Below are 23,093 nucleotides of genomic sequence, written 5' to 3'. Positions count from 1 at the left end.
AATAGACAACGCAAGAGCAAGAATTTGATTTTTTGTTTTTTTTTTCATATTAGAACCAGATTGGAACTTGGTATTATACATATTGTTCAAAGCATCACAAGAGTCTCACAAAAATAGAACTGCGAAGCCTGTATAAATAGGGTTACAATCTTTATCATTACAATAGCTCCCACTCGGAATCTTCTGAAGCAAATGGCACATTTGACTCTGAGCTGCGTTGGGGGTTTAGAGATGCTGTCTCATGTTTCTTGGTGTTCATCATATCACAGCCCATTTCTGCATCTCCGAACCATATTGCAAGCTGCTCATATTCCTTCTCTCTTCTTCTTTTCGAAGTTAAAGCATCCATAATCTTTCCCTGATGATTATGATAAAGAAAACATATTAGGAATCAATGGACTGGAAGAGCAGTACCAAGAGGAGACTAAAATCTATGGTCTCTTGTTCTGAAACTAGCTTTTACTGTTAAAAACAGGGTTTTGTGTGAGAGAAAGAGAGAGGACCTTAAATGATCTGAGCTGCCTGCTTCTGTCACGAGCTGCATACAGCAAATTGTCGTCAAAATCTGAAGGGTCTTCTCGAAATGTCATGTCGTACAAATCAATAGTATCCAGTGGAGCCTCATCGAAGTCTTCAATGAAGAACTCATCTTGATTAACTACACATTAAAAGTTGCACACATGAAGGAACCGAACCAATCCCAAAAACTTGTAGAAAAACATGAGCAACACACAGACAGCGAGAACAAACCCATCATAGAGTTGCTGCTAAAGGATCTCATGTTTGCCATTTTATAATGACCAGGAGGAGCAGCTCGAGTCTCTGTAGCAAGCGGGATGAGATTTGAATCACCCGTACAGTTCCCAGAGGGAGAAACAAGAGTATCATCATCATCATTACATGCTTGAGAAGATTTTGGATTGTTGCAGCAGAAGGAAGTGGTTGCCTTCTGATTACAATCACCCGGCTCTGTACGCAAACAATGATCCTCTTTAAGTTTCTCTGGTTCATCATCTCTTGAAGAATCCAGTCCTGGAGAATCACTTGAACTCAAAGAAACCTTACCCTGTCAAAAACATCAAGAAGAGAACCTTCATTTCCTTGCACTCTCGGAGAGTTTCAGAAACAAGTAAAAAAGGCACCTGAGCAGCCAAACTGTCTACCTCCACAAGAATGGTTTCCAACTTACGGTAGATTTTACCATACCATCCTCTTCCTTTGGATTCTGTATTCATTAGCTCACACATCACTACTGAAAAATAACACCAAAAACCCAAGTAAATACATTTCTGAGACAAAATCATCACAACCATCATATATGATTTCTAAAACGCAGATGAAAACAAGAAGAACCTTCCAATTATAAAGTTAAAGAAGTAAAGTGTCAAACTTTTCGAAACAGAGACCAAGATGATAAAAAACCAAAGTATCTTAGCAGTCTGGTCGGAAAAGGTTTCAACTTTTTTTTTTTAATGGTTTCAACTTTATAACTTGTTACAAAAGACGAGACAATTCTATCGGAAATCGTGATCAAAAAAGCACAATGGATAGTAAAATTCTTACGCACATGTAATTAAACGAAAGAAAAAAGTGAGATTGTGAGGGGGAAAGGCCAGAGACGAAGAGGAGAGGCGAAAAAAAAAAACCCTAAAACACCGATATAAATGAAGATCAAAGAAAGAAAAGAGAGAGACCCGAGAAATAGACTTGACGAAGAAGAAGAACGAGCCTGGAAATAAAAATTAAGTTTCTTTCCTCTTTTCTTTTAATAACACAAAGATAGATCTAAAATAGGTTAACTTGGGCCTCACTGGGCCCTTATATAGTATAAACCCAATTAATAATGAAACGAATACAAAACCAATTAATTTACTGCTGCACTCAACTTTTTTTACCCGGGAAGAAGTAAAAACCGCCGCTGTTTTTCATTTTTTACCATGGCCAGTTCTAGCAAGCGAAAGCCGCCGGGAGATGATTTGGAGACCGAACCTTTTCTGAAGAGACACAAGGAGACAGTGGAAGGACTCGAGGAAGCACCTCCTGATTTTGTTGTCGAGGGAGCTGCCGCCGCCGCCGTAAGAAGAAAAACGATCGTTGTTGGCTATGATGATGATGATGATCATGTCTTTCGCAGAAGTGGATTGATGATATCAGATGTCATCGATTTATTCAAAAACGTTGGACAAGTTGTTCGTGTTCGAATTATGCTAACATTCGAGGAGGGCAATCACGCGGGTTGGGCCTTTGTTGAGTTTGCTTCTGCTGACGAAGCAGATAAGGCTCTGGAAGAGAAGAGCGGCGAATGTGAGGTTATTCTCAAGAAGGGAGATGCGTACCTTCCACCTAAGTACTGCATAGATCACAAGGTTTGGTACTACGAGGAGGAGGAAGAGAATGAGATCCTTGTTGAGCAAGAAGAAATCAGCAGCAAAACCTTTTGAGAAGATTAATGGTGCTGAGATTTTTGTTAGCGTGGCTGAGATAGCTCGTCAGTACCCTTTCCGACCTAACAACAACCTTCAAGATAAGCTTTGGTGGTACGAATACAACCCTTCTTCTTACGAGAAAACCTCGATCCGTAGATCAAATTTAAACAGAACAACCTTCTCTGATGTCGAATGATAGAACAAAGAAAGCTCAGTAGTTTTTTTTTTTAGAACTTGTGATATGATGCAATTTATCACGTTTTATTTACAAATTTCTAATGTAAGACTTGCTCTGAATTCTTTCTGTATTTTAGGCTCAACTTCTTTTCATAGTAAAAAAAAAAAAATTAAAAAATACAGTAACTGTAACAATAGAAAAGGAAAGAACAAAAAAAGGAAAAAACAACAATTGTAAAAAGACAAATACGTCCTTATTTTGATTTTTATTGTTTTATTTAAGACAGTCCTCCAAAAAAAGTACATTACCAAAAACAAAAAAAAAGGCTCGAGCTTTCGTTACGTCTCTCCGTTTCTCAATCGCCGGTCACCGTGTTTTGTCCAGGCTCGCCGGAGGAGTTGATTTATTGTCGAAACACCGCCGAGAGAAGTTCTGTTATTTGCGATCGGATGGTCCTGGCGAAACTTATGCATTGAAGGCAGTAGAAGATTCGGCGGAGGATTGAATTGAATCTGAATCTGATATTAGGTTTTATTTTGTATCAGCATTGAGTGAATTGAAGTTCTTCTGTTCATCCGATTTAAGCTCAAAGGATTGAGTTTTTTGGAAGTGGGATTAATGGCTGATAAGTACAACGTCGAGGAAGCAGAGGCTTTAGCAAAGAGAGCTTTGGTACCAACTCGTTTGATTTCTTGCAATTATTTGAAGAAAAAAATTCTGACTTTTTCATTCAATTGTTTGGTTGTTGCTTCAGCACTTACCAATTGCACAGTCGACGCCAATCTATGAGCAGCTTTTGTCACTCTATCCAACTTCTGTAAGTTTCTTCATTTGCCGCGCACGTGCGGTTTTTTGGAGTTTGTTTGTGCTGCAAACGTTTCCTCTTTTTTTTTATTAAGTGGGTGTTTGTTTGTTTGCTTAATCGTGTAGGCGAGGTTTTGGAAGCAGTATGTGGAGACCCAAATGGCTGTGAACAATGATGATGCTACCAAACAGATTTTTAGTCGTTGTTTGTTGACCTGTCTTCAAGTTCCCCTTTGGTATGACTTGCTTGCTTTCCCTTTTTTTAATTTTTTTCCATCTCCTTGGATATAATTTATAACATCTTAATATTTCTTAGGCAATGTTACATTCGGTTCATCAGAAAGGTCTATGATAAGAAGGGAGCTGAGGGTCAAGAGGAGACCACAAAGGCTTTTGAGTTCACGCTTAATTATATTGGTATCCACTTCCCCCCTTCACTAGTTTCGCTCAGTTTTTACTTTGTTGATCACATTCTGTTGAATCCCTCGTTCGATTACACATGTTATGACACTTCAATATGACATATGAACTTTGATTCATCCTTCCTATGCATATCTCTACCATCGACAATAGCCGCTTTGCATCCATTTAGAGCTCTAGATTCTGTTTAACATGCCAACACAAGAGATAACTTTGCCCCCTTACTGATTGCTGGTCGTTTATTTTGATGTATATAAATCTCCAGGGACAGACATAGCATCTGGGCCTATATGGACTGAGTACATTACCTTTCTGAAATCTCTTCCGGTTCGTTATATCATTCTTACTCTGTCCTTAATACTACTTAATAGATCGATCTTGCAGAGAAATGAATAGATTTTCTTGCAGGCTCTTAACCCCCACGAAGATATGCAACGGAAGATTGCTCTCCGTAAAGTTTATCAGAGGGCTATACTAACTCCTACTCACCATGTTGAGCAACTTTGGAAAGAATATGAGAACTTTGAGAATTCTGTTAACCGTCAATTGGTAAACTTTCATATTCTTGTGTGGTTTCTTATTTTTTTAATGTATTAGAGAAGCTGGTACAAACTTCTTTCTCTTTTCCGGGTTGATGGATGATCAAATATAATCCTTTGAGCAGGCCAAAGGACTCGTCAATGAATATCAACCAAAGTTTAACAGTGCCAGAGCTGTCTATAGGGAGCGCAAGAAGTACATTGAAGACATTGATTGGAACATGCTTGCTGTACCACCAACAGGATCTTCCAAGGTAAAGAGCTCATCATTCAGTGCTTCTTTTTGGAACTGCTGAATCTATATGTCTTCCTTTTTTATATTTTTTTGAATTCGACAATATTGGATATACGTCATGAGATCAGGCTATGAAGATAAAGAATAATACACACCGAGCTATAAGTTTTTTCATTCTTTCATTCTTTTTTCAATTGGGCATCATTGGCTCACTTTGGTCACCACACTGCCTTCTGGTTTTATGCAGGAAGAAGTTCAATGGGTGGCCTGGAAGAAATTTTTGACCTTTGAGAAGTAAACCCCCAAACTATAATCTTTTCTTTTCTTTTTCATTCAGTGATGACATATGTTCTTACATAGCTGCTTAGCCATTTTTCTTACGGAATGCCTGGTATCTTATAATCAAAAGCTAGAATATTAATATATTGCAATAGATGAGAGTTTAATATATTGCTCTGCCGTAATTTTCTGGTTGGATTTATTGAGGCGAGTAGCTAGAAAGCTGGAATGATTTACTATCTAGTTAGATCCAAGATCCAACAAGTGATGATTTGATTTTTTTGCATATTGTTTTTCTACTAGTCCTTCTGAATATAACAATCTTCTGCGTCTAATACACTTGTAATTTTCAGAGGAAACCCTCAAAGGATTGACACGGCCTTGTCAACTAAGCGGATTATATATGTTTATGAACAGGTATGTGAAGTGTCAGTGAGATGCTTTTGCTGAACTTTAGGATAAATAATCTCCCAAATGTGGTTTCTTTCATTATTGGCTGATTATTACTCTGGTTTTACAGTGTCTGATGTGTTTATACCACTATCCCGATGTCTGGTATGACTATGCTGAGTGGCACATAAAATCTGGTTCCACAGATGCTGCAATCAAAGTATTTCAGCGAGCTCTTAAAGCCATTCCTGGTAAATATGATTTATCATTTGATTTTTTTTTTTGTCTGTGAACTAGTTGCTTTATGAAGGTTTCACTTATTACTCTTTGCTATAGATTTAATCTTATATTTGATCTACTCTTAAGATGTCTACTTTCTGCTTTGTATGCATGCTTCGAGTCTCTGTTTGTTAATTTAAGTGTCTGCATTGCTTACACAGATTCGGAAATGTTGAAATATGCTTATGCTGAGTTGGAGGAAGCTCGTGGAGCTATTCAGGTTTTCATTCTTGCTACTTGGTTCTCATTATAGAGCTTTCTCCATTATTTATACTCTTTGCTTACTGTTGTATGATTTTGCAGTCAGCAAAGAATTTATATGAAAGCATTTTGGGGGTTAGCACAAACTCCTTGGCACAAATACAAGTAAGAACTTAGAAATTTAAGAACTTGGACTACTAGAATTGACATAAAGAGCATATCTGCGCTTTTCATTGTTGGATTGTTTCTTTCTCTCGAAACATTCTTTATGATATACTTTTTATATTCTTTAACAGTTCCTTCGTTTTCTCCGGAGGGCGGAGGGTGTTGAAGCTGCTCGCAAGTACTTTTTAGAAGTTAGAAAATCTCCTAGCTGTACATATCATGTGTATATTGCTTTTGCCACAATGGCCTTCTGTCTTGACAAGGATCCAAAGGTGAGTTTGTGTTCTATGTTTCAGAACTGTTTTGTTTTTGTTTGATCTTGTTGGTATTTTGATAAATTGATTATAAGGAGGTAGTGGTCCTTCAGTCAAGTTAAGAACCCTCCCGTCAATATGATTTGAATATGTTGTTGGTTTACTCTTAATTTAGTTGTTTAAGTAAGCCAGGAGAATTTTATGATAATGAAGTCAATATGTTCTATTCTTATGCAGGCTGCTCATAACATCTTTGAGGAGGGATTGAAACGCTATATGACTGAACCCGTTTACATCCTTGAGTAAGAATTCCTTTTTATTTCTCTCCCAAACATTCATTAAACGCAATTTTAACCGTATGATTTTGCTTTGAATTCTAGGTATGCAGATTTCTTGACTAGACTGAATGATGATAGAAATATCCGAGCTCTATTTGAACGAGCTTTAAGCACACTACCCACTGAAGAATCTGCTGAGGTACGCTACTAGTGATGTTTCCTGAAAATAGACGCAAGGAAAATAGCTGAGCAATTAATTTGATTAATAGCAATTTGTGAACTGCATTCTATAGGATCAACCTTTTTTCTTACCTCATCCTGCGCAGGTCTGGAATAGATTCGTTCAGTTTGAGCAAACATATGGAGATCTTGCAAGTATTCTAAAGGTACGCTTAACTACTATGAAAGCAATTATAGTGAGTTAGCTTGATGTGTTTTGCAAGCTTTCTTGTGATTATTTTTCGTGTTGATGACAAGTTTGCTGTAGTAGAGTCCTCGCTTTATTGGTCTATTCCATCTGATAGGCTTTGGATTGCATGGAATATTAATAAAATACTGGGACTTTGAATTGTTTTTAAACTTCGACAACGTTGTTGTAGGTTGAGCAGAGAAGGAAAGAAGCACTTTTCGGAAAAGGAGAAGAGGGTTCTCCTGCTCTAGATAGTTCACTTCAAGATGTTGTTTCTCGGTACAGTTACATGGATCTTTGGCCGTGCTCTACGAATGAGCTTGATCATTTATCCAGACAAGAGGTATGTCCCCCCCCCCCCCCCCCATGCATGCTAATATAACACATTTAGCTTTGATTAAGGACTGATGATGCATCTAAGTAAGTACCACTTCTAACTGATCGATGTGTTCACAACTACAGTTGCTTGTGAAAAATATGAATAAGAAAGTAGAGAAGACAAACCTACCTCATGGAACTGCAACTATAGGTCTGTAGTTTTTGTTTTGTTTTCTGGCGTGAATCGATTATGTTGAAGTTTGGTGATGATTAAAGTAGAGAAACTTACTTGTGAACTGTCAGGTAGTGTAGCGTCTTCGTCAAAAGTTGTTTATCCAGATACAGCTCAGATGGTCGTCCATGACCCAACAAAGAAATCAGGTATTGATTTTCACTTTGCAGATTTGTAGCATCATTTTGTCTGCACGATGAATTGGAATCGTGAACTATATCTGAACCATTCATGATGTGATTGTAGAGTTTTCTAGTTCTGCAAAACCAGTGGCAGCTGCTGCTTCGAACACCTTTCAAAGCAATGTGACAGCAACCGCAACTCATGGATCAGCCAGCACATTTGATGAAATACCAAAGAATACTCCACCTGCATTGTTAGCTTTTTTAGCTAACTTGCCTCATGTTGACGGTAAATCTCTTTAAACCAATTCCAAGTTTGCATTTTAAACTGTGCATCGGAACAAGTCTCCACTAACCGGACCTCCTATCAATTCTCTTTCAGGCCCAACACCCAATGTAGATGTTGTTCTCTCAATATGTTTGCAGAGTGACTTACCAACAGGTCAAACTGCCAACAAGCAGAGTTTTACTGCTAAAGGCAATGTTCCAAGTCAAAATGATCACTCAGGTCCAAACCGAGGTGGAGCTCAGAGATTGCCAAGAGACAGAAGAGCTACAAAGAGAAAAGGTTCAGATAGTAAGTTCTCTTTTGCCCCCTTCAAGCATTAAATAATGTTTGGCTCGTTCATGGAAGTGAATCATCTAAATCTAACTCTCTTGACAGGAGGGCAAGAAGACGATGATACTACCTCCGTACAAAGCCAGCCTCTACCTACAGATGTGTTCAGACTAAGGCAAATGCGTAAGGCGAGAGGGATCTCAACATCATCACAGACCCCAACCGGTTCCGCTTCGTATGGTAGTGCCTACTCCGGTGAGCTATCTGGTAGCACCGGCTAAAAAAATACTGAGATAAAGGCAAATTTGTATAAGCCTCTACTGTTGTTGTAATCTATTACTCCCCAACAATTTTGATTTATAACAATAAAAAGGCTTCTTGGATTACATCATATACAGTATGTTTTATCAAACTTAATGCCAATTCATACATCAAAATAGTGGTTACAGATCATAGTAACATATTAGTGAATATCAAGAAACAAGTGAAACATTATATTAACCAAAAGCATCATTACCAAAACAAGAACAAAAGTACCACATTCAAATCGCAATGCCACACATTTTCCTACAGCTTGACCACTGGACACAAACACCTTTAAAATCCGGGTCACCATTTATTCTCAGACGCCACCAATCTCAAACTTTCATAGTTTCAGAAACACAAACTCTTCGATCGCAGAGACACCTCCAATCTTCTCGAGTGTCTTCTTGTCTGGTTCTTCATCCACTCCTATCGCCATGATAGCTTGTTTCCTCACAACTGTTCTTCCAACACTCATGAAGCTCACGTTCACGTTCTGCTCCCCGAGTATGTTACCTACTTGTCCAATCATCCCTGGCTGATCCACCTGTCTGCACAGTATCAGATTCCCTTCAAGGCTCACGTCCACACCGAACGACCCAACGCAAGTCAAATGCGGCACTCCATATTTCACCTTCCCTTCGATGCTTATAGCACCACCATCAGAGACAGCCCCAGCGAAACTTGACTCCACGTTAGAGATCTGAACTTGGATGGAGTCAACAGGGTACTCCGGTGATGACTCGACCACGGTTCGTTCCTCGCTGATTCTGAGACCCTTTTGCTTAGCTATGAAGTCAGCGTTCACCAGGTTGACATAAGAGTCTGAGATGGGTTCAATGATTCCCTTCGTGATCATAGCACGAAGTAGTCTAGTGTCCAAATCGTCTCTGTCACGAGCTGAGCGGTACACAACCTTGATGGACTGTACTCCCTTGCCTCCAGATGCTAGCTGCACAGCTAACCTACCAAGCTTCTCGGCTAAGACGATGTAAGGAGCCAGCTCAGATAAGACCTCGGGAGCAACCATTGGAGCGTTGACTGCAGTTGCTGATAGCTCGCCTTTTAGTGCCCCTGCTACAGCCTCTGCTATCTCGATGGCTACACCTTCCTAATAAGGCAAGAACCAGAGTGACATTACAACCATGTCAGAAGTTTTCATGTAAAATATGAATATTTGGTTAGTTCGGTTCAGTTCGGCAGGTTTTCTTATAAACTTCGGTTCTCGGTCTTTGGCTCGGTAATCGGTTAGTTAGGTTTTCCAATAAAAATTATAAACCAAATTTCGAACTGAATTAACTAAAATATCAAACCGAATTAATCAAACTAATCGAAATCAATTTACTTGACTTTAAACCAACATATTGAAACCAAAAACTTTGGTTAGTTTTGGTAAAAAGAAATTAAAAATCGAACTACCTGAATACCAAACCAAATCGAACCAAACTTTTTCTGGTTTAATTCAGTATGATTTTGGTCGAACTAAATTACCCGAAAACTGAACCGGCATGCCTAAGTGTATGTATATACCTGTGCCTCTTTGGTGCTAGCTCCGAGATGAGGTGTGACTGTAACATTCTCATGTTGAATCAATCTACTCTCTTTCGATGGTGGCTCCTCACAGAACACATCCAACGCTGCCTGGGCCACAACTCCCGAGTCAAGAGCCCTAACTAACGCATCCTCATCGATGACGCCGCCTCTAGCTACATTAACGAGACGAACACCCTTCTTCATCTTGGAGAAGGTTTCGTCGTTGAAAACCTTCTTCGTGGCGGGAGTTAAGGGCATGTGCAGGGAGATGAAGTCGGCGGTGGAGATAGCTTGGTCGAAAGAGACGAGTTCGACGCCGAGAGCTCTGGCTCTGTCTGCTGGAGCGTAAGGGTCGTGGGAGATAACGTTCATGCCGAGTCCCTTGGCTCGCCTCGCTACCTCTGTTCCGACTTTTCCGAAGCCCATTATGGCTAATGTTTTTCCGACGAGTGATACTCCGACGTACTTGCTCCTCTCCCATTTTCCTGGAAAGAAAAAATGTGAACTTTCAGTAACGTATTCGACACGTCATCTATCACTCCACAGAGAAGATTGTAAAGCTCAAGTCAACTTAAATTTACACACCACAAGTCAATTTTAAGATTTTTTTTTTTTACTTTTTGTCAAGATTATTATTTTTACTTGTTTTGGTGGGGTACTTTTTCGTTACTTTTTGTTTTTAACTTTGAAAAAAAGAGTTATTGTGATGTACTTGTTCACTCTATTTTATGTCACGGTCGGATGTTAATGCTTTACCAGAATCAAATAATTGAATATGGACAATTATAATGCATGATTAATTTTCAAAGCCCCACTTGTTGTGCAGTGTTGTTAAATCTACGATTATCATATTATCTAAGCATCAGAGAAAAAGGTGTATTATTGATCAAAGAATATTCTTCCGCCACTCTCCACGCCGAATCAATTTAGGTGATTAAAAATGGGTAATAAAGCAATAATAAGTATAGATAATGGTAAGAAGAAAAAAAAGGACCAAAAAGTTATATATTGCCATAATGTTCCAAATTCCAAAATGAGTGGAAGTCATGAGTTGTGACATAAAGGTGAAAAAGAAAATACAGTATCAGGTAAGTGAATGATTGCTTCAACTTAATCATGTTTTGGGACTAAAAAAAGCAAAGGAGACTCCAATAATCTTTGGTGAATGCTAAGAGACTGAGAGAAACCAAAATGAGTAAATAAGACTGACCATATGAGAGAGGTTCTTAGTGGCCCCAATCATTTTAACTCAGGGGCCAGACTATCATTTTTATAGTAACCGGGACCAAATTTTACTGTTGACAGTTCTTATGTCTTGTCGGGTTAAATTTCATTTGTCAAGTTGCCACACTGACCACCTATCTTAAAATAAATCATACATACACCAATGGTAAACCTAGCCATGACCCATGAGAAAAGTCACGTTTGATATTTTGTTCTACTTTTTTTTTCTTTTTTCTTGTTCAGAGATATTTTGTTCTACTTACGTGAATGAATTTTATGCTTGTTTTTGCTACAATGACTTTTCTACTACAACACAACGACAGATTACCACTTAGTTGAAAGTTTCAATTCACCAATAATTACAAAAGACACACTAAAATTGTCTACTATTCAAAAGGTGGACCATGGTTGCTCAAGATCTGATGACGCCCTCCACAATGAAATATAATATACTTATTTTATATTTTTAAATTTAAACCGATATAGTAAACCACTGCTTCGCAGTTACTACCGAACCAACAAAGTTAATTAATCAGAGTATGATCAGAAAGTTATTCAATTAACATAACTATGTTGTTCAAATCTTGATCTAGTTCGTATATATTTTCACCAATATGCTGCTCAAGATCTGATGACGGCTCCATAATTAAATACAACTATATTAATCTAATTTTTAATCGAAATAGTAAACAATTATTTTCCCAATTATTAATGAACCACCCTAAGTAAATTAAGGAAAGTATGAACATAGAACTATTCAACTAACTTTTATTTGTATACATGTTAAAATCTAGATCTTATTCAAGTTTTTACCAGTGCAGTTCTAAGCGTACTTTCACTTTGCCTCCCTATTTCAAAGAATTAATATACACAAGTTTCGTGATCTCTAAATTATCAAAAAAATATTTAAATTAAATTATACTAAACTGTTTATAATCCTTAAAATTCTCAGCCCTAATCTTTACTAGAATCTCTATATCATAACTTTTAGAAAAAGTGAATTGTTTTTTTTTGTCTTGAACATACCGGCTTTAATGGAAGCGTCAGCCTGAGCGACGTTTCGTGCCATGGAAGCAAGCAAAGCGATACCGTGTTCAGCTGCAGCCACCGTGTTAGCCGTTGGCGCATTAACCACCAGACAACCGTGCTCCGTCGCAGCTTGCAGATCAACATTGTCGATCCCAACTCCGGCTCTTCCCACCACCTTCAACCTCCCCTTCGCCGCCTCGAACACTTCCCTCGTCACTTTCGTTCCGCTTCTCACGATCAGCGCGTCGCTCTCCGCCACTTTCTTCTTCAGATCCTCCGGCGAAAGCTCGTAAGAGCAGTCCACGTCGCCGAATTTACGGAGGAGGCTCACCCCGGCTTCTCCTAGCTTCTCGGCGACGAGGATCCTCGGCTTTGGAAGCGAAGCTAGATCCTCCTGGTCAGATCCGTAGGCAGAGAGTTTCTGATCCTCAGTTAACGTCGTTTGCTCGACGGTTCTCAAGGCGTTAGTCGCCGTTAGCTTGACGTTCGGTGTGTAACGGAGCTCTGGTAACAGAGAGTGACGACGGAGGTCGGCGAGTTTTGGTACTGGTGATGGACGTGGAGATGTCCACCGTGAGTTAACGGATTTGAGCGTTGAACAAGAGGACGAAAGTGCCATGATTTACTTTTCTTTTTTACTTTGTTTGCTCTGTGTGAGAGTGTGGCGAACCTAAACGTGCGTATTAATAGACATGTTATGGATAAATTTTCATATTTTTTGTTTTTACTCTGCGGTCAAAATTATAAACAAGGCTACCAAAACAAATGTATATTCTTTTGGATTGTTTATTTGGTAAGATAGTATATAAAACGAGAAGCACATGCACCAAGTATGGCGTCAGTCATTTGTCTATATTGCATCGTTGTCTCAGAAAAAAATATTTATATAAGGATAAGTAAAACACTACTAATTGGTAATTACTATTGTACTATATAAATAGGGAATTGTTAGGTAATGAAAAGCTATTTTAGTATAAGTGTGATAAACTTTGTAATTAATCAATTGATCTAACACGTGAAAATAGAATTATTCAATATGATTTTGGCACTATAATACATTGTCGTCTATATTATTACTGTAACGGTTAGGTATCTATCGCCATGTGCATCCTCAATAATCTAATTTAAATAACTGTCGACCAATCTTTTTCGATGATTCCCCACTAACATCACTGAATTTTCAAAAGCACCTTTAAACCAATTCTTTATAAATTTTCTTTTTGCAGTAAAAACTAGATTCGAACTCCCATTTTACATAGTCATATTACTACACTATACACTAAATTATTTAATTCTTTGATAAGAAGATCTTGCAATAAACATAGACTTCTAAGACTTTGACTGATCCAACGACACACCAATGATCAGTCCGATGAGATTATACCTTAAGTCGGAAACCCTCCAATGGGCAACATCACTAGTCCAGAATTCACAACTCAAAACTCTAAATACCGTAAATGTAAATACCGTTTGAAATTTCCGAACGCAAATAATTCGTAAACTCGAGCGAGCATCCTTTCACTTCTTTCAACCCCTCAACACAATGAATAGCTAATTCCTTTATATATTTTTATACCTAACCGACATATAGCTTGCAATAACTTTCAGATACTTTGGCAAGAATGACAAGAATAGATGAATCTCTCCTGCGACTGCGAGCTAGTCCTCTTGCTGATGCCAATAAGCTTGCATTTGTTGGTTGATATATATAGATGATGACTTGATGAGTGTCACATGTGAGTTAGATACCTAATAGTAGTCCTTGTTTTACACCATTTTCTTACAAATGAATCGGTTAAGAAATGTAAATCAGGATATTATAGGGCTTCTTCGAATTTGGGAGAGATCAGTCCAAGTTTCTCCCGCATATGAGGCAGGGGGACGTTTTAAACTAGGAAGCTGTGAACACATTTCCTAAATCAAAATGGACCGACTGGTTCTGCTGTTCGGTTATATCCGGTTTAGCAGAGTCACTGAGTACCATTCCTTTCAAGTTTCATTTTTCTATTCACCATCCAAAAATAAAATAAAATAAATTTTATATTACTGGTTTGAGTACTAAGACTTCTAGATTCGTCTTATTAGTATTGGTTTTATACATTACATAAATATAAACTGGTTAAATTATCTTTACATTACATATGTAATCTTTTTTTTTTCGTGACAACATTTTTTTTTGTGACGACATTACATATTTAATCATCAATAGAAATTATGTAAGAGAAATGTTATATTATAAGTAAATGCTCATAGCATCTCCTATTATAATTTTGTTTATCATAATCACAATGTTCTTTGCATAAAGCAAACACAATGTGCAATGGAATCTTATTTAGGATAATAGGCAAAATGAATTAGTTATAGACATTACTAGTGATATTTATATACATCCACCCATCATAATAATATAACAGTGGCAAGCGCACCTCCACAACAGACCAATGACATGAGAGATTATATGTCACCGTTCACTCGTATTTACTGATGGAATAAAAAAGTGTCACCGCCTGTAACTCTAACGATAACCTTGCTAATCAGGACAAGAACATTATATTATAGTATTAGACATAAAGCTTATACTACGATTTGTTCCTTCGTGTTGGTCCCGAAGAAAGAAAAAAAAAAAAAGATTGTAATCCCGATTTTATCCTTCTAGAGAAAGAGAGAGAGACAAAGGTGAAGGCGTTTTCTTCTTCTTCTTCGTTCCTCCATTTTCTACGAAATCAATCATCGATCAAAAGTGGTTTCAATCGATGAGTCAAAACTAAGGAATGGAAATGGAATGTGAATCGATGGATTTGGTGATATGGTGATGACGCGATCTTCTTCTCGGTGATTGAGATTTGGAAGCTCAGATTCTTTTTTTTTTTTGTTTTGTTTTCTCGAAGCTCGGAGTTTTTATTTTTATTTTTTAATAAGAAACATGAACGGTGGTGGTGACGGTGGTGCTTCCTCGGCCGCTACTAGTGGTGGCCCTCCTCCGTCTCTAGAGTGGAGATTCTCTCAGGTCTTCGGCGAGCGAACCGCCGGAGAAGAAGTCCAGGAAGGTAATAAATACTTGCGCGTTAGAGATATGAGTTTTAGATCCAGAGAGTATTTGAGGATTGATTTGTGGTTTTGGATCTGATCTGCTGCTTAGTCTGTGTCATTGATTGAATCTCTCTGTGATTTTGTGTTCCTTTTTTTTTTAATTGCACTGTTTGTAAGGTTTGTAGTTGTATGACTTAGGAGGTGTAATCTATAAGCTTGAAGCTTCTGTCTCTTTAAATGCCATAGCCATGGATTGGAAACTGTTTCCACTGATTAGAATGCTTTCTCACCTCTGCAAAAAGCAGCAGAGGAAAAAGCATATGAGTGTGGGAAGTGTCAATTGTTTTAAATTGATTTTTTTTTTTTTTTTTTTAAATTGAGTTGGTTTTAAAGTACTTCTCCTGGAGGATTATTAGTGCAACGAGGTGGTTTTCAGATGCACTTTCAATATGATACAAATTTAGTCTGGTGTTGTGTCTCTCAACATTTTTTCATGTTATATTGTACGAACTCTTCGAGCTGCAGTTTATGGTTTTTTGATGTGTTCAGCTCCTACAGTTTAGTGATTAATTATTTATGTAATGATCTTGTTTGCATACTTTTTTTTTGTTCCGCAGTTGACATTATTTCAGCCATTGAATTTGATAAAAGTGGAGACCATCTTGCAACTGGTGACCGTGGTGGCCGAGTGGTTCTTTTTGAGAGGACGGATAACAAAGATGTGCTGTTCCTTTTCTCTTTTGCAAGACTTACTTCAATTGTCTTTCACAAAAAATGTTTTGCGCTCTAATGCATATTCTTGTGCGATGTTATTTTTCCAGCATGGTGGGTCCAGGAGAGATGCTGAGCAGATGGACTACACAGTTAGGCATCCTGAGTTTCGATATAAAACAGAGTTTCAGAGTCATGAACCAGAGGTACATTTACAAACCATGTTCACCAGATTTCACTGTTGCTAGTGAAAGCAAAATAATCTCGGTCTTCAATCGCTTTTCAGTTTGACTATCTCAAGAGTTTGGAAATAGAGGAGAAAATCAACAAAATCAGGTGGTGTCAGCCAGCAAATGGTGCATTGTTTCTGCTTTCCACCAATGATAAAACTATCAAATATTGGAAGGTAAGACATCTGGATGCGCCCTTTTATCTTGTTTGGAAATATTATAGGTGTTGCATTGCATGTGAAGGTGGTCTAGAAACTGGTTGGTTATGCTCTGTACTAATCAAAAAGATGAAGAGTTCTTAAACCCCCTCACTCATTTTTGATTGAACAGGTACAAGAGAAGAAGATCAAGAAAATTAGTGAAATGAATATTGATCCATCGAAAACTCCAGGTCAACCAAGCTCAAGTAGCCCTCCTCCACTAGTTGCTAATGGAGTAGATGCCGATCCAGCACATGGCTACATTAGCAATTTTACCTTCCCGCCAGGAGGGATCCCATCTCTGCGTTTGCCTGTGGTACTTATACTCGATGCAAAAAAATTCCCCCTTTTTTGGTGTCAAATGAAAGTTTTTTAGTTACAGAATTTTGAAAACAACGTTCACATAGATATCCATTAGCTTGTCTCCAGTAAAAAAGAGTTGATCTAGTAATCTATTTGATTGCTATGTACTTTTGAGACTGGAAGATGTGCATATTTTCTTACTACTCGAGTTGTGAAATGTAGGGAGTTTGCTACTTGTCCATCTTTCCTTTTATTGTAACTAAAGCTCAGTACCAAATTTGTGACATGTATTTAGTCATTTATACTTCTCTTGGAATAATTGATCGTTCTATATTTAGGTGACTAGCCTGGAGACGAGCCTTGTGGCTAGATGCCGAAGAGTGTATGCACATGCTCATGATTACCATATTAATTCAATCTCAAATAGCAGGTATTCCTTTCCCTAACCACATTTCTACCGTCTTTCTCAGTAACAATGTCAATATCTAAATAAAAATTTTGGAATATTATATTACATGTCTTTTACGTCTTGTCGTGCTACCATTCTCATTATCGAGTTTAGTTGATATTAACTTTTACAACTTGTACATACATGCCTTACAGTGCATTGTTTTCTTTATTGCAATAATTTATGTTTTTCTAAATTTTGAAGCGATGGAGAAACCTTCATTTCGGCTGACGATCTGCGCGTAAATCTCTGGAATTTGGAAATCAGCAACCAGAGCTTCAACATTGTTGATGTTAAGCCCACAAACATGGAGGACTTGACTGGTATGCTTTCTGTTCATTTTTTGCTAGAAGTTATGTTTTGTATTGTCTTAACATTGATGCATATGTTAACAACCTCCTTATTTTGAAGTTCTCTTCGTTTCACGTTTACTGTGTAAGACATATTCTTGTTGAGCATATTTTAAAATACTACATGGTCTCTGCAGAGGTTATTACATCGGCTGAGTTTCATCCAATTCATTGTAATATGCTCGCATATAGCAGCTCAAAAGGCTCCATCCGTTTGATTGATATGCGGCAATCAGCTCTGTGCGATTCTCATACTAAATTGTAAGTTCTGTTCTCATCCTTTTCGAGTCTTTCGATATGTGTTAACCTCATGTGAAATTCTAAGTAAACGAGATAGGAATAAGTAGGTTTGTTTCCCATGTTTCTCTTAACTTGTCACTAATGACTTGGAAGTGAAGACCATTAGGCTAAAAGTTTCAGACCACTGACCATTGTTACTTCATATCACAGATTTGAAGAACCGGAAGCACCTGGTTCAAGATCATTTTTCACAGAGATAATTGCCTCAATTTCAGATATTAAATTTTCAAAGGATGGGAGATACATACTTAGTCGCGATTACATGACCCTCAAGGTTTGGAAATCATCTGGTTCCCTTGTGTATATAGCTTTCTGATTGTGGGCCAATATAGGTGTAACCTTTAGTAGTTTCTGATCTGCCCTTTCTGACGCTTCAGCTGTGGGACATAAACATGGATTCTGGTCCGGTTGCATCTTACCAGGTTCATGAACATCTGAGACCCAAGGTGAGAGATTCTTTATGTGTGCATCTCTCTATTTGATGATTATGTCTTGAAAACTAACCACATTATGTATTTTATCCGGTTGCAGTTGTGCGATCTATATGAAAATGACTCCATCTTTGATAAGTTCGAGTGTTGTCTGAGTGGTGATGGATTGAGGGTAGCAACAGGCTCTTACAGGTTTGATTGTCTTCTGGTCAATTCCAATGCTATTTATCTTATATAAGAGATGAACAAATGACTAAGCTTATTGTGCTTGAAACCAGCAATCTATTCCGTGTATTTGGAGCCTCTAAAGGAAGTACTGAAGCGGCAACTTTGGAAGCTAGCAAAAACCCGATGAGGTAAATCGAAAAACAGAGAACATTGATAGCTAAACCTAAAGTCATAGAAGTTTTATATTTTTACTCAATAAAAATTTCGCATCAATGGTTTCATATTAGAAGGCAAATCCAGACACCTGCAAGACCTTCCAGAGCTATTAGCAGCATGACGCGTATGGTTAGACGAGGTTAGTTGGTAGTACTTAAAACACTACACTCATTCAAAGCTTTTACTGTTTCCTTCTGGAGTGAAAAAGAATAATGTTTGGACGCAGGATCAGAGAGTCCAGGAGCAGAGGCGAACGGGAACGGGTATGACTTCACAAATAAGTTGCTGCATATGGCTTGGCACCCAACAGAGAACTCAATTGCTTGTGCAGCAGCAAACAGCTTGTACATGTATTATGCATGAACTGGAGAGAGAGAGATGGAAGAAGAAAAAAGAACATGGAACCAGCTTGCTCCAAATTTAACTTTCCTTTTCTCATTTTTTTCAGACGCTCTCTCTTTCTCTCTCGCTTTCTTTTAACTACCAAAGTGATTATGTAACCAGAAAAAAAGGTGTAGTAGTAACAGAGTTATGCTGTGTCCAAGACCAAAGCCTGACCAGTCACTGCAACGAAGTTCATGGAAGAAGCAACGGTATATTAGACGGTAAAAAATGTTGGGTTGGGGAAGAAAAGAAGAATGATACCTTTTTTACCGTGAGGGTAATTTTCTCAAGTATCTGTCCTACTTAGGTTGTCTTTTTAGTTTCGGATCTATTGCACTCTTTTAAGAAGAAACAGCTTATGGTTAGTGGGATTTTTGTTTTTTTTTTAGTATGAGACGATGGGAAGGGTTTGTGTTACAAATTTGTTAATTGATTCTTTTGTCATTATCTTTTTCTTCTTGAACACACCTTATGCTCTCTATGTGCCTCTTTTCGATTGTATTTTCAGACACCCTGATGAGGTTTTTACCGTTACCCACAGTAAAAAAAAAGAGTAGTTGTATCCTCGTATACTACAGTAGTTTTCTAAAGACGTGAGGAAGTGGAATAAACGGAAGAATGTTTCCTGATAGCTTCTGATAAATTCCAGAAATATTATGAATATTTAATATCCACATACAGTGTTGTGTTGTCATGTTAAGACTTGGTGATCGGCTGAGATTGCTTTCAAATTTTAGAATATAATTAATTGAAGAAATCAAATTGATGAATATTTGAAAGATGTGGCCACCAAATAAAGATGATGATCCTAACCTTAACTCAAAGAATATTCCTTTATCTCAGATTTGTCACTCAATATTCATCCCTACTCGCTAGTGCATTCTGATGCAATTTCCCATCGTTTGTTATTTTGCTAAATTCAATGTTTTATGGTTTAATCCTACCGATTCATAACTTTGTCGACAAAGCATGTGACCTAATCGATAAAGCCACCCACTAACCATGCAAAATTCTTGTTTCATTCAAAATTTGTATTAGTTTTATAAAATGATTTTGCCTAAAAAGAACGTTATTTAGGAAAATATAAAATAAAATGCAAATGAGAATTTTCATCAAAAATAATTCATATATAAAAATGTAACCCCTCAATAATGAAATATTATCCATATCCATTAAAGAAATGAAAAAACAAATATGCATTGTGTACACTTTTTTGGTTGAGTTCTGAAACATTTTTTAAAAATATTTCTTTCCCTATTAATAAAACTAAATTTGAGGAACGGATTAATAGGTGGAATATTCTTTTGATCTCATTCCCGTGTCTTCTCATCTGCCTAAAATCTTACTTTTAATAAGCCAAACTAAATAAAATAATATTAACACCCAACAAAATACACCAAGAGGCGTCAAACACCGTCGGATCAGCACACCTAGTCAACATCTGACCTAAACCATCGTCAGATCCAACGGTTAATAAAATTAAGAACCAAATACCAATTCTTCTTAGCGTTACTCTCAAAGTAATATTCCAATGGCATCTTCTGAGAAAATCCATATTCGTTTCTCTCTTCTCCACTTGTATATAAACCACATTCATCTTCTCCACATTCAATATAATAATCATACAGATACCTAACAAAGTTTAAGGTTTCTCACAAGAGTGTCTTTCTCTGTTTTGTCGGAACAATGGCTGACAAGAACAACATTGTCATCGTATTCGATTTCGACAAGACCATCATCGACGTGGATAGTGATAACTGGGTCGTCGATGAGCTTGGCTTCACTGAGTTGTTCGAACAGCTTCTCCCCACAATGCCTTGGAACTCTCTCATGGTTTGTTCATCATCCATCTCTCTAACTCTATGCTCTGTTAGGGCATTTACCGTGTTGGTCAAGATTCTCGAAATTTAAGCGAAAACATTTTTTTTTTACGTAACAGGATCGTATGATGAAGGAGCTTCATGATCATGGTAAAACCATTGAAGAGATCAAACAAGTCTTGAGTAGAATCCCTATTCATCCTCGTGTCATCCCTGCCATCAAATTCGCTCATGCTTTAGGGTAAATCTAAATTTCAAATTAATTTATTTGATTAGAGATTAAGACACACAGTAATGAATCATCCATAACAATCTGGTAATATTTCCAGGTGCGAGCTGAGGATAGTGAGTGATGCGAACACGTTCTTCATCGAAACCATTGTTGAACATCTCGGGATTAGAGAGTATTTCTCGGAGATTAACACAAACCCTGGACTTGTAGATGAACAAGGAAGGTTAAGAATCTCTCCTTACCATGACTTCTCCAAATCTTCACATGGTTGCCCTCGTTGCCCTCCTAACATGTGCAAGGTACTCTTACATGATGAACCTTTTGTTATATATATGCTACTATCAACACATGTCATGTGCTGAATCTATACGGATTCACTTGTGTTTGTGTTTCTAGTGTTATGATTAATCGTTTTGTTTTATTATTTTTAATTGTAGAGTTTGATCATTGAGAGGATTCAAGCTTCTTTTGCCAAAGAAGGAAAGAAGATGAAGATGGTCTATCTAGGAGATGGTGCTGGTGATTACTGTCCGAGTCTTCGACTCAAAGGTGAAGATTACATGATGCCAAGGAAGAATTTCCCGGTTTGGGATTTGATTACTCAAAATCCCACCTTGGTTAAGGCCTCGGTTAGAGATTGGACCGATGGTGAAGCTATGGAGAGGATATTATTGGGAATTATCAACGAGATTGAAGAGGAGGAGAAAGAGAAGATGTTGAGCTCTGACCAGTGCAAGATATCTGTTGGGATTGTTCATGAACCTTTGTTGCCTCTTTCTCTTCCGGTTCCTCTACATCTCGTCAAGTGATTGATGAAGAGAACAAAGAATCTAAGAACTTTTTTTGTTCTGAAATATATAATGTTATACTTCATGCAATCGAGAGAAAATGTATAAGATAAGATACCTAAAGTTGATTATAGCGGTTCATTCACGTAAGTGTGTTATTTTTGATTCTTAAGTGATGTAATGCAAGTATCTATCTTATTAAAACGGAAATATTCTGTTGGACCTAACATTTATTTTGTAAGTTTTTAAATTAAATACACACTAGATCTTGACCCGCGCTTTGGAAGCGCGGAATATTTTACGATGAAAAATTTCACGAATAACTTAATAAATATTTTGGTAATTTTTAAAGAGTGTGTATTTAAAATATTTTTGCATTTTAAATTAGTGTTTTTTGAAAATTAACCGTTTGTGATTACACCCGGTTAATACACCGGAGATCTGACAATTGAATTTAGGTTCTTAAAATATTCATATTAAAAAAATTACTACCCGAGACTAACCGATTGAACTGATGGATGACCGATATATAATCTAATTTGATTTAAATTATAATTGTTTCATAATTTGTAATCTTATAATCCAAATTTCAAAGTTCATTATTTTACAATTTATGAAATTATGACGTTTCTATAAAATTTTAAAGAGAAAATGATAGATATAAAATAACTAAAATTAATTGTTGTATTGTTTGGAAACATTGATAGTAGTATAAAAAAATATATTGTTTGAAAACAGTGATAGTAATATAAAGAAATAAGTATATTGTTTGGAAACATGGATAGTAGTATAAAGAAAGGAACATTAGTGATTAATGTAGATTTAACTATAAAGTATAAAGGTGTATTTAATTTAAAAACTTACAAAATAAATGTTAAGTCCAATAGAATGTTTCTGTTTTAATAAGATAGATTTATACTTTATGATTAAACATACAAACAATATACTTATTTCTTTATAATACTATCAATGTTTCCAAACAATATATTTTTTATACTACTATCAATGTTTCCAAATAATACTATAATTAATCTTAGTTATTTTATATCTATCATTTTCTCTTTAAAATTTTGTAGAAACGTCATTTCATAAATTGCAAAATAGTGAACTTGAAAATTTCGATTATAAGATTACAAATTATGAAACTATTACAATTTAAATCCAATTAGATTACATATCGGTCATCCATCAGTTCAATCGGTTAGTCTCGGGTTTTAGTGATTTTTTAATATGAATATTTTAAAAACATAAATTGAATTGTCAGATCTCCGGATTAACCGGTATAATCACAATTGGGTTGAATTT

At 36.9% G+C, this 23,093-nt stretch overlaps 5 protein-coding genes across 11 annotated transcripts; 3 read left to right on the top strand and 2 right to left on the bottom strand.

Annotated features, from left to right (window-relative positions):
• Positions 1–15: 15 nt before the first annotated feature.
• Positions 16–2,019, bottom strand: LOC108821851 (uncharacterized). Of its 7 annotated transcripts, none has more exons than XM_056992617.1 (5): positions 1,896–2,019; positions 1,143–1,252; positions 751–1,066; positions 504–658; positions 16–358 (listed from the first exon to the last, which is right to left on the bottom strand). In XM_056992617.1, exons 1-5 carry the CDS (start codon positions 1,927–1,929, stop codon positions 158–160), a joined length of 816 nt encoding a protein of 271 aa, XP_056848597.1. In that variant the 5' UTR covers positions 1,930–2,019; the 3' UTR covers positions 16–157. The 7 variants fall into 7 exon arrangements, with proteins under 7 accessions (XP_056848597.1, XP_056848598.1, XP_018450341.1 ...); XM_056992618.1 differs by having other exon boundaries at positions 1,164–1,252; XM_018594839.2 differs by lacking the exon at positions 1,896–2,019 and adding an exon at positions 1,695–1,855.
• An 894-nt stretch (positions 2,020–2,913) lies between these two features.
• On the top strand, positions 2,914–8,479 carry LOC108822278 (cleavage stimulation factor subunit 77). Its single transcript, XM_018595317.2, has 22 exons — positions 2,914–3,276; positions 3,359–3,421; positions 3,535–3,644; positions 3,725–3,825; positions 4,094–4,155; positions 4,237–4,377; positions 4,493–4,621; positions 4,850–4,896; positions 5,235–5,298; positions 5,402–5,522; positions 5,712–5,770; positions 5,854–5,916; positions 6,048–6,188; positions 6,408–6,472; positions 6,551–6,647; positions 6,775–6,834; positions 7,048–7,200; positions 7,320–7,386; positions 7,479–7,556; positions 7,654–7,818; positions 7,912–8,106; positions 8,194–8,479. Exons 1-22 carry the CDS (start codon positions 3,223–3,225, stop codon positions 8,367–8,369), a joined length of 2,211 nt encoding a protein of 736 aa, XP_018450819.1. The 5' UTR covers positions 2,914–3,222; the 3' UTR covers positions 8,370–8,479.
• A 59-nt stretch (positions 8,480–8,538) lies between these two features.
• LOC108822279 (D-3-phosphoglycerate dehydrogenase 2, chloroplastic) lies at positions 8,539–12,844 on the bottom strand. The gene is made up of 3 exons (XM_018595318.2): positions 12,175–12,844; positions 9,922–10,409; positions 8,539–9,502 (listed from the first exon to the last, which is right to left on the bottom strand). The coding sequence occupies exons 1-3, from the start codon at positions 12,794–12,796 to the stop codon at positions 8,735–8,737; spliced, it is 1,878 nt and encodes a 625-aa protein (XP_018450820.2). The 5' UTR covers positions 12,797–12,844; the 3' UTR covers positions 8,539–8,734.
• A 1,926-nt stretch (positions 12,845–14,770) lies between these two features.
• LOC108832070 (serine/threonine protein phosphatase 2A 55 kDa regulatory subunit B beta isoform) lies at positions 14,771–19,395 on the top strand. The gene is made up of 15 exons (XM_056992767.1): positions 14,771–15,009; positions 15,097–15,224; positions 15,825–15,928; positions 16,029–16,124; positions 16,205–16,324; positions 16,479–16,664; positions 16,990–17,081; positions 17,304–17,422; positions 17,587–17,710; positions 17,900–18,023; positions 18,127–18,195; positions 18,281–18,372; positions 18,459–18,536; positions 18,636–18,703; positions 18,791–19,395. Exons 1-15 carry the CDS (start codon positions 14,984–14,986, stop codon positions 18,925–18,927), a joined length of 1,563 nt encoding a protein of 520 aa, XP_056848747.1. The 5' UTR covers positions 14,771–14,983; the 3' UTR covers positions 18,928–19,395.
• Positions 19,396–20,555: 1,160 nt separating this feature from the next.
• LOC108832069 (inorganic pyrophosphatase 2) lies at positions 20,556–22,015 on the top strand. The gene is made up of 4 exons (XM_018605558.2): positions 20,556–20,781; positions 20,888–21,009; positions 21,098–21,299; positions 21,438–22,015. The coding sequence occupies exons 1-4, from the start codon at positions 20,635–20,637 to the stop codon at positions 21,807–21,809; spliced, it is 843 nt and encodes a 280-aa protein (XP_018461060.1). The 5' UTR covers positions 20,556–20,634; the 3' UTR covers positions 21,810–22,015.
• Positions 22,016–23,093: the final 1,078 nt, after the last annotated feature.

Source organism: Raphanus sativus, chromosome 8 (assembly GCF_000801105.2).
Source record: "Raphanus sativus cultivar WK10039 chromosome 8, ASM80110v3, whole genome shotgun sequence".
In the NCBI taxonomy this organism is placed as follows: domain Eukaryota; kingdom Viridiplantae; phylum Streptophyta; class Magnoliopsida; order Brassicales; family Brassicaceae; genus Raphanus; species Raphanus sativus.
The sequence above is the reverse complement of the archived record's forward strand: the minus strand, read 5'-3'. Positions and strand labels throughout refer to the sequence as shown.